Below are 10,802 nucleotides of genomic sequence, written 5' to 3' on the forward strand. Positions count from 1 at the left end.
GTCCTGTAACTCGCTACTTTTAGATTTCCTAGAATCCTCCCTCTCTCCCTTCCTTCTCCCTACCCTCCCTTATTATTTCTTAATTTTTTGAGGTAGACCTCACTGTGTAGTTCAAGCTGGCCTTGAACTCACAACAATCACCTTGCCCAGCCTTCTGAGTGCTGGAAGTATAGACATGAGCCACCATACCTGGCTTGATTTCTTAGAATACTTTCAGAGAGCCCTCCCAATGAGGGCTCATGGACTGTTACAACCACTTCCACCAGTTGCAGCCTCAGATGACACAGCGGGTCTATGATAAGTTTGTAACTCAGTTGCAGACATCCATCGGGAGGAGATCTCAGAAATTAAAGAGGAAGGGAATCTAGAAGCTGTCTTGAACTCTTTGGATAAGATTATAGAAGAAGGCAAAAACCATAAGGAACCAGCCTGGCGACCTAGTGGAATCCCAGAAAAGAACCTGTGCAGTGCCATGGCACCCTACTTCCTGCAGCAGCGGGATACCCTGCAGCACCATGTACAGAAACAGGAGGCCAAGAACCAGGAACTGGCCAGCGCTGTCCTGGCAGGACGCAGGCAGGTGGAAGAGCTGCAGCAACAAGTGCTCACCCGTCAGCAGGTGTGGCAGGCTCTACACAGAGAACAGAGGGAGCTGCTGTCACTGCTGAGGGTCCCTGAATGAGGAGCTGCTGGGCCTTAGTGCAAAGGCAGTCGACGTCAAGGCCTGTCGGCTTGCTGGGCCTGGGCAGGTAGTCTTGAGTACAGCTGAGGAGGTGCCAGTTTCTAGGCAGTGATGGAGGCCCCACTTCTTTTGAGTGTGGGGTTTTGGTGGGGTCATCCACACACTACTTCAGATTTCTGACATCGTCTCTCCCTGGAGGCCTGGCACTCCCACCCCAGGCATCAGGCTTTCTCTCCTGGAGCTGCCCTCTCTCTGGCTCCTGATCCCTCCCTGACTGGACTGGGGGTAGTGTTTTCAATCTCTGCTGATTGCCCCTTTGCTAGCCAGCCCAAGGGCCCTTGCCGTGTTCTCCCCACATCCATAAATAAACTTCCACTGCTGCACTATAAAAAAATAAATAAATAAAGCCAGTCACATAGGGAGAGATGGTTTTGTTTTGCTGTGTACTAGCTTGGTTTTCATTCCCTACTAATTCAGTCTTGGCCTTCTAACCACTAAGTCTCTCTCTTTTTTTTTACCTCAATCCTTAGAATCCAATAAGGATAGGTATGAATTAAGTATTTTCATTTCATAACTACCTCTTGTTTCTAAGTTTTCAAAATTTTATCTAAAGGAAGTTCTTTCTTGGTTTTTCTCTGCAGCAAGCCCAACAGCCTAGTATCTAAAGAGAAAAATTTACTGGTTTCCCTTTGCCTATGGCCTCATACATACTAAGCAAGCTCCACTACTGAGCTGTATCACCAGTCCAAGGATTTATCAATTTGGCTGATTTTTTGAGACAAGGCCTTGTTGTGTAGCCTCATATTTACAGTCTTTTGGCCTCAGTCACAGTGCTTTGCCTTTTCCCCATTATACTGTCTATTGTTTGTGGCAATGACTCTTTATCTCTTTAGTGATTGCTTACTCATTTTCAGTGCTTGGATTTTATGGTTTTATCAGCTGAACTCAAGGCTATGCAATTTACCTGGAAAATCAAGGGCTTTTCATGGCCTCAAATCAGCAATGACATAAGCTACTTATTTTGGTTCATGTTTATTACCTAACTCCAGTTACAGGTGTCAGCCAAGCACAGAGGCTGCTGGGAGGCACAGGTGCTCCTTGTTTCCAGGATGGAAGAACATGGAAAGTGACTTAGTAAACTCAGGACCTTGTCTCTCCTCTAGCAGGCATGTACTGTTTTCTTTAAAAAAAAAAAGAATTTTAATGTTTAATGTGTGTGTGTGTGTGTTGTGTGTGTGTGTGTGTGTGTGTGTGTATGGGTGTGTTTACCTACTAAGCCACTGGCCCCTGTACTCTTTTTATATCTCTTATTTAATATAATAGCAATTAAAAATATGGTTTGGGGGTAAGCATGATTCTTAGAGCTAAGATGTCCCATATGAAAATCCTCCTGATTATCACGTTGCCCTCAGCTTTCATCATTCCACTGAGTGCACAAGTTTCCCCTTCCCTCCTGACGTCTATGAACAATCATTGTTGGGGCCGATGAGATAGCTCAGTAGATAAATATGCTTGCTTAACAAGCCTGGCGATTCCAGTTTGAGCTCCAGAACCCACATACAGTTAGGAGAGAACTAACTCTATAAAGTCGTCCTATGACAACCACTTGTGTGTGGAGCACATGTGCCCCCACACAACATGTATACACACATACAATAATAAATAAATAAATAAATAAATAAATTAAATAAATAAAATAATCTTCCCCTTAAAAAAGAATTATTGTTCTGGGTCCTAGAAGCTAATCAGCTCTTAAACGAAGAAACAAGTGGGTTTGAACATCTCTATGGGTAAAAATAATGAAACTCTTAAATGCAATATTGTCTATTGACATGTTATAGATGAGCGTTGTATATAATTTTCAAACCTAAACTTCATAACGACATCATAAGAATGAATGACATCAGTTGGGCATGGTGGCACACACCGATAATCCTAGCAATTGGAAGGCAGAGGCCAGAGGATGGTCATGTGTTTGAGACCAGTCAGAGCTGCATAGTGAGACCATCTCAAAATCCCGTCGTTGCTTTTATCTTAATTTTTACAAGCTTTCACACACACACACACACACACACACACACACACACACATACACACACACACACACACACAGAGTATGTTGAACAGATTTCCCCTTATACACTTTACCCTTTCTTTTCTATCCCCTCTTCTCCCTACTGGTCCTCTTTGTCCTCTGAACAGTTTTACTGCTCTATTCATGTCATATATGTGTATATATGATTTTATATATTTATATAAATATAGGAAAAACAAATGAGGGAAATATATTTATCTTTCTGTAATTGGTTTACTATCAATATGATTATCTCTACTTGCATCCGTTTTCTGGCAAACAACATAACTTCATTTTTCTTTAGGGATGGACAATTTCCATTGTGTATATAAGCCACATTTTCTTTATCCATGCCTCCGTTGTTGAACACCTAGGTTGTTTCCATAATTTAGCTTTGTGAATAGTGATTCAATAAACATAAATGTGCAGATGTCGCTATGACATATTGACTTGGAATCCTTTGGTAAATACTCAGCAAAGGGGTCTGCTTTCAGGTTCTTGTCTTGAATTCTTGCCCTGACTTCCCTCAGTGATGGACTCTGGCCTGGAAGTGTAAGCCAAATAAATCCTTTTCCTCCAAGTTTCCCTGGTCGTGGTATTTGTTCCATCAATAGACTGGAACTAGAACAGAACTTAAAAGCAGCAACGTGATGTGTTTGTATAATGGACCTGACCGTGTGGCTCTTTATTCCTTTGACTGTTTTTTTGGAGGATTGTGGAAATATTTGGTACTTTGAGTCGAAGAAGCCAGAGAGTGCTATGGGAGGTGCTTAACAGATCATTCTTGTGGGAGCATGGAAGATAAGACATGAAGAAAAATGCAGACAGTATGGGTCTGGCTCATGAAGTTTCAGAGCGAAACAAGGACTCTAATAGAATGGGGCTTAGGGGTGATTCATGTAGTATTTTGACTAAGAGTCTGTGTATGATGATCAGCTGGGGTTGTAAGAATTAACTGTGATTAACAATAAATCAACACCACGGGGACTGAAACCTGTGTTTCATTTTCTTAGGGAGCTGCTGGTCAGGCTGGGAATAAAGACTCAGCTGTGATTAATAACAGATCAACACTATTGAGTGAAATCCTCTGTGCTTCATTGGAAAAACAGGAAAGAATTTCCTCAGAGTCAGCACACAGAGCTGGCCCCAGGGGTCCAGGCTACATTTCTGAGTTACAGCAGAACTTGGCAAGTAGTCTGTAAAAATTATTGGTACTGGTTTTAAAGGCATGCAGACATCATGAAGAGCAGTTGAGGCTTGGCATCATGTGGAAGGGTCAGAGTCCCTGTGGAAACACCAGAAGATGCCATTGGTGAGGGTATAGTCTCAATTGTAATGGAGACCCCAGGATATTGGAGAAACCAGGACCATGGTTTGTCCACCAAGGACAGCAGCAGTGGTGGAGCGGAGCCTACAGGACAAGCTGAGTGTGCTGAGGATGGCAGAGCTGGAGAAGTGGGACAGCTCAAACCTTTTGAAACTAGAAGACTACAGAAGGAAAGAGTCCCAGATGTTAGGCATTGAGCTACAGGATTTCAGTTACACTGCTGAATTTTGGTTTTGTTTTATCTGCTTCTATGTCTTACTTCTTTCCTTTTGGAATAAGGGATTTTTGTTTTTGATTTTACAGGAGTCCAGGATTAAGAGACCGGATTTTTTTAAAGAGACCTTGGACTGTAAAGATCTTCAAAAAATTCAAATACCACAGGAATTTTAGAAGTTGAACTGTTTTTATGGTGATATAATATTAGTATGAGACCTTGGGGACAGGGAATAAATGGTTATGGGTTAAAGTGATTTGTTTGTGTACCTAACTGACAAGGAGTAGATTGTGTTAAATAGCTTTAGTCAACTTGACACAGCCTAGATTTACCTGAGAAGAGAGTCTCAATTGAGGAATTTACCAGATCAGGTTGGTGTATGGATAAGTCTGTGGGGAGTTTTCTTGACTGTTAATTTTAGGAGTGCCCAGCTCACTGTGGGAGAAACCATTCCCTGGGCAGAGGGTTCTGGGCTGTATAAAAAGGGAATTAAGCATGAGCTTGCAAGGCAGCCACCAAGCAGCATTTCTCCATGGTTTCTATTTACATCCTTGGCTAGGAGTGAGCTTCCTGGTTAGAGGTGACACTGTGAGGAATACCAAGCAGGCCTGCCTTCAGGTTCTTGTTTGGAGTTTTTTGTTTTTTTCCCTGACCTCCCTTAGTGATGGATTGTGACCCAGAAGTAGAAGCCAAATAAATCCTTTCCTCCCCTAGTTGCTTTGGCCTTGGCATTTGTCACAGCAAACTAGACCAGCTACTGAGGTTGAACATTTAAAATATGCCTGTTGGCCATTCGTTTGTATTTCCTCTTTAGAGAACTCTCTGTTAATTCCATTAGCCCATTTATTAATTTGTTTGATTTGTTACTAGTTTTTTTTGGTTCTTTTCATAGTCTAGATATTAATCCTCTATCAGATGTAAACTTTGCCAAGAGTTTCTCATATACTGTTAGCTTTATTTTCACTAACTTAACTGTTTCTTTTGCTTTACACAAGACTTTTAATCTATTGGGGCCCCGTTTGCCAATTGTTGGCCTTTTTCCTGAGCAGCTGGAATTGTATTGAGAAAATCTTTGCCTATGACTATATCTTAAAGTCTGTACTTTTGCCTCTTACAGTTTCTGAGTTTCAGGTTTTATATTATGGTCTTTGACCAATTTAGAGTTGATAGTTTTTGCAAGGTGAGCCATATGGAACTATTTTTATTCTTCTCCATATGGATATCCAGTTTTCCCAACACTATTTGTTAAAGAGGCTGTGTTTTCTCCAATTGTAGCTTTGGCATCTGTAAAAAAAATTACATGACTTTAGCTTACTTATTGATTTGTGTAACTTGAAACTTTGCATCAGTGGAATGAAAACGACTTGGTCATGGTACATGATTTTCTTAATATGTTCTTCAATTGTGTTTCAAGAATTTTATTGAGAATTTCTGCATGTTCATTCGCCAGGAACTGGGTCCATAGCTTTAGGTTGTTTCGGCCCTGACTGTGTAGTGTGTTCATGTCCTACCTTCAGTGTGCACCTTCTCCACTTCTCTGTGGGGTCTTATATTGGTCTCTTAATCAAATCTTCCGGACACAGTGATTATGCTCATTTATTTATTTTTCTTTTTTCTTGTTTGAATATCATACTTCAATGGCCTCCATTTCTAACAGTCTTTGTTTTGCTTGGTCCAGTCTGTTAGAGATGCTTTCCCATTTTGTTTTTAAATTTATTCATTGATTATTTTCGTATCCATATTTCTGTTATTTTCCAAAAATATTAATTTCTCTATTGAGTTTTTCTTTTGAGCTGCTGACTTGTTCACCTATGTTATTGATTTTCTCCTCCATTTTGCAGACTTTTTTTGCACTGTGCTGCTGACTTTCCTGTCCAGGCCCTGGATGGAGTTCATCTGCTTATTTCTTCCTTTCTTCAGGGCTTTTACCAATAAACTTCTGAAATATTCACCTGATATTTTAACATTGAGTAGTTGAGGAGTTATGTTCTTTTTGAGAGTCTTATTGCTTTACTTGCTCTTGTTTATTTCTGTGCTATTTGATCATCTGTGGTTTGGATATCTCTTTTAGTTTTATTTAGGGATCTGATTTCTACTCTGAAAATTTTATACATGTGTATAATGCATCTTTTTAAAAAATATTTATCTTATGTACATATGTCTGTGTCTGAGTGTATGTATATGTACCATGTGGGTGAAGGAGCCTACAGTGGTCAAAAGAAGGCTTTAGGTCCCCTGGAGCTGGAGTTACAGATGGCTGTGAGTCATCATATTGGTTCCGGGAACTGAACTCAGATCCTCTGTTAAAGTAATACCCTCTCTTAACCACTAGCTGAGCCATCTCTCCATTCCCTGTGTAATATATCTTGATCATATCCACCTGTTGTATAGCACTGTCCTCAGAAAGACAGATACCGTCTTCCTGAGCTTCTCTGCACCCACTTGCCTAAGATCCTTACAGTTGGGCTTCTTAACTGTTCAGTACCCTGCATGGAAGGAGGGGTGGGGGGCGGGCTCAATGGTTGGTCAGAGCCAACCACAACCCCAACCAGTTATGAGCAATTGGGCTCTAACTGCACATGGCCTGGGGGAGGGACTAGAATATATAGGCTGGGGAAGACTAGAGAAAGGTCTCTCCTGCCATTTTATGCACCTTATGGGAAGTCATCATCCATGATTGGGTGAAGACTTTCCAGTGCAGTCTTAGCAGGGGAGCACCCACACTCCTGTAACCAAACCCACACCCACTGTTCTATAAGTAAACCCAATAAACTCATTGGTTTCCCAGAGTTCATTTTGGTAAAACAGTGCCTCAGTTTGTCATTGGGATCAAGGGATAAGAAGGTGGACATTGTTTACACCCCCCCTAGAAGGAATTTTAGCAATACCACCCCCACTCCCTTTCCCTAACCTCCAATCCCCCAATACCTCTCAATTTATGTCCTGTCTATTAAAAATATTTTACTTATTATTTTTATTTTATGTGTATGAGTGTATTGCCTGTCTGATTGTAAATGCACTCATGTCATGCAATGCCTATAGAGGTCAGAAGAGGGCACTGGATCCCCTGAAACTGGAGTTAAGGATGGTTGTTAACCTCCATGTGGGTTCTGGGAACTGACACATGTCCTCTCCAAGAGTAGCCAGTGCTATTAAGTGCTGAGCCATTTCTCCAGCCCCTCTCCCTTTTTTGAAAACCAACTAAGTCCAATTAGTGCTGCCCATGTGCACATGAGTGTGGGATCATCCACTGGAGCACGAACAACCTACCAATGACCACATCCCCAAAGAAAATTTACTTTCCCTGCCCCAGTAGCTAGTAACTTGTCAATATCTCCTCAGCTAGGGGCATGGCCTCGGGAGCCCCTCTGACATGGGAATTTTCTTCTTCAGTATCCTACCCTTTTTTATGTTTTAAATTACATTTATTTTTTATTTTGTGCATGTGCTTGTGGTATACATATGTATTTGTGTGTGTGCATGTGGTGTGCATGGTGCCCATGTGTAGGTCAAGGACAACTTGCAGGAGTCAGTTCTCGTCCTTCTACCGTGTAAGTCTTAGGGATTGAACTATGGTCATCAGGCCTAGAGGTAAGTACATTTACCAGCTGGGCCATCTTGCAGTCCAATTCCTGGCTCCACATAGAGAGTTACATACTTCTGGTGTCATTTTTTAGCAGACTACAGAGTTGTTTTCCATCTCAAAAGGAATAGTGATTGGTCTCTCAGGGAATTCTAAAATGGTTGTAGATCTCAAGGGAGACTCATCAGAGGCCAATGATAGCTGCATACAACACTTGTTTTGGAGGCTGGAGGCCCAAGGTCAAGGCACTTGCCTTGGGTATGTCTGGTGTAGGTCTTCTTCCTGTGTCTTCACAGGGCAGCAGGCAAAAGGGCAAACTGGCAAACCCTCTCTGTGTTCTTTTGATACGGAGTCTGAGTATGTGGCCTAGGGGATCCATAAACTTATGGACTCAGCCTACTAAGTGCTAAGATTACAGGTATGGGCTACCTTATCCTGCCTATTTTTTTCTTCATATTTAAAGATACTATTTAGATCAGGTGCATGCTTGGCACACACCTTTAATCCTAGCACTTGGGAGGTAGAAGCAGGTGAATCTCTGTGAGTTTGAGGCCAGCCTGGTCTATATAGTGAGTTACAGGCCAGCTGGGGCTACAGGGAGACCCTGTCTCAAAAAGACAGAAAAAAAAGATGAGTTAGTTTTTAGAATGTTTATTTATTATTTTTATTATTTTTATTTTATGTGTATGAGTGTATTGCCTGCATGTATGTAAGTGCACCTGTGTTGTACAGTGCCCATGGAGATCAGAAGAAGGTGTTGGATCCCCTGGAATTGGGGTTATGGATGGTTGTGAGCCACTGCCATGTGGGTGCTGGGATTCGAACCCCTGAAAGAGTAGTCAGTGCTCTCAACCACTGAGCCACCTCTCCACCCCCAAGATTTAGTTTTATAACATTTGGCCAATAAACATATTTAAAAATTTAAATGAGGAAAATGAAGCTCTTTAAGCACTGGGGATAAGTGGTTCTTGTTATGCCACATTACATTTTTTCATGTCCTTTATTAACAATATTATCTTGTAGAGCTCTCACAGAGGGTGAATGTCAGAGACAATGCACCCACAGAGCAGGAACAGGCAGACTGCTCTATTTCAAATTGTCACCACTAGATGGAACCCTTGCAATCACTTCAGGAGACACCGGTAAACCCAAACTCAGTAAAGGACACCATGCTCTTTCAGAAACCTCTCACAGTCACAAATGTAAAAGGATTCTGAGGACTCACATTTGAAATGGGAGAGTCCAATTCCTAAAAGAAATCCATATGGAATAAAATCTTGTAGTGTCCGACACTTAAACTAGTTTTGTCAAGCTAAGTGGAGAATTCTAATTCTAGTTTTGTCTTGATATAGATTTGTAAATGTTCTAGAGTCAGACATGATGTATGTCACCATGTAATCCTAGTGCTCAAGAGGCTGAGGTAAGAAGATCATGAGTTTGAGGAGAGTTTTGGTTGCATAGCAAGACCCTAGGTCAAAAATCTAAACATCAAACACTAAATGAAGGAAATAACTGAGAACTAAAAGTCATTTAGCTTTCATTTTAAAAAAAAATAGTTCTATTGGTTTGAGAATTTTGTACAATGTATTTTGATGACATTCAGGCCCCTCCCCGTCTCCATCTCCACCTTACCACCCACCCCACCCTGACTTCACATCCTCTATTGCTGTTTCTTCTTTTTATAAGGGCCTATTGAGTTGAGGCTGGAGGGATAGCTTACCGCTTAAGAGCACTGACTGCTCTTGCAGAGGACCTGAGTTTGATTCCCAGCACCCACATGGCAGCTGGCAACTGTCCATTACTCCAGTTCCAGAGGACTCCAACACCCTCTTCTGACCTCCAAGGGCACTGCATGACACAGGTGCACTTACACACATGCAGGGAATACACTCATACACATAAAATAAAAGAAATAAATAAAATAATTTTTTAAAGGCCTATTGAGACTAATCTGTGTTTTGCAAGTGGTCTTGGGTGTGGGTCTATCTCTTGGATCTGGTCAACCTACCAGGCATCACACCAGTAAGGAAAACTAACTGACTCTCCCCAAACAGCTATCAACTGTTGGTAGCTCCTCAGCTAGGGCTAGAGTTTCTGGCCCACCTGCCCCATCCATGCTGGGCCCCTGTCTGTTTTGGGCTTATACAGGTCTTATGCATGCTGTCATGTGCTGTGAATTCATATGTGCAACTGCCCTGTACTGTCCAGACATCTTGATTTCCTTGTATTCATCTACCATCTCTGACTCTTATAATCTTTGTGCTTCCTTTTCCTCAGTGGTCCCTGAAACTTGGGTGGAGAGAGTTATATAGATGTTCAATTTAGGCCTGATAACCCCACAGCCTCTTATTATCTGGTTGACCAGTTGTGGGTCTCTGTATTAATCATCATCTGCTGTAAGAACTCTCCGGTGAGAGCTAATCTATGAGTATAATAAGAAGCCATTAGAAGTTAGCTTAATACCATGTCTATTTAGCAGAATAATAGTGGTAGGCTTTATAATAATAATAATAGTAGTAGCAGTCTCCCCTATGGCCTGTGACCTGTCTAGTCACAGGCTTTTGGCTCTGACAACAGTGTCAGGTATGGGTTCGATATTGTGAAGTGGACCATAAATCCAATCAGGAGGTGGTTGGTTATTCTTATAACATTCATGCCACTATTGCACTAGGCATAAGAGTCAGGGCCAAGAACCATAGTCAAGTTACTTTGTATTTTCTTTAATAAATTGAGGTGGGGAATCCAATAACTCCCCAGGAAAGCTGTGGAGACTTAGGCAGAAAGGGATAACTTTTACTAAGTCACAGATATTCAGGATATTTTTATTTTCTTGTAATTGGTGAAAATATACCCTTAGCCAATCCCACTGAGGGTTTGTGTGTATGTGTGTGTGTGTGTGTGTGTGTGTGTGTGTGTGTGTGT

General features: G+C 41.6%; 1 protein-coding gene across 1 annotated transcript; it reads left to right on the forward strand.

Moving 5' to 3' along the window:
• Window positions 1-239: 239 nt before the first annotated feature.
• LOC103738759 (polyamine-modulated factor 1-like) lies at window positions 240-765 on the forward strand. The gene is given in 2 exon segments (XM_008838881.2): window positions 240-324; window positions 327-765. Coding segments are annotated over 2 exon segments (441 nt in total). The 3' UTR covers window positions 683-765.
• Window positions 766-10,802: the final 10,037 nt, after the last annotated feature.

The sequence above is a fragment of the Nannospalax galili genome, unplaced genomic scaffold (assembly GCF_000622305.1).
Source record: "Nannospalax galili isolate Female #2095 unplaced genomic scaffold, S.galili_v1.0 scaffold859, whole genome shotgun sequence".
In the NCBI taxonomy this organism is placed as follows: Eukaryota; Metazoa; Chordata; class Mammalia; order Rodentia; family Spalacidae; genus Nannospalax; species Nannospalax galili.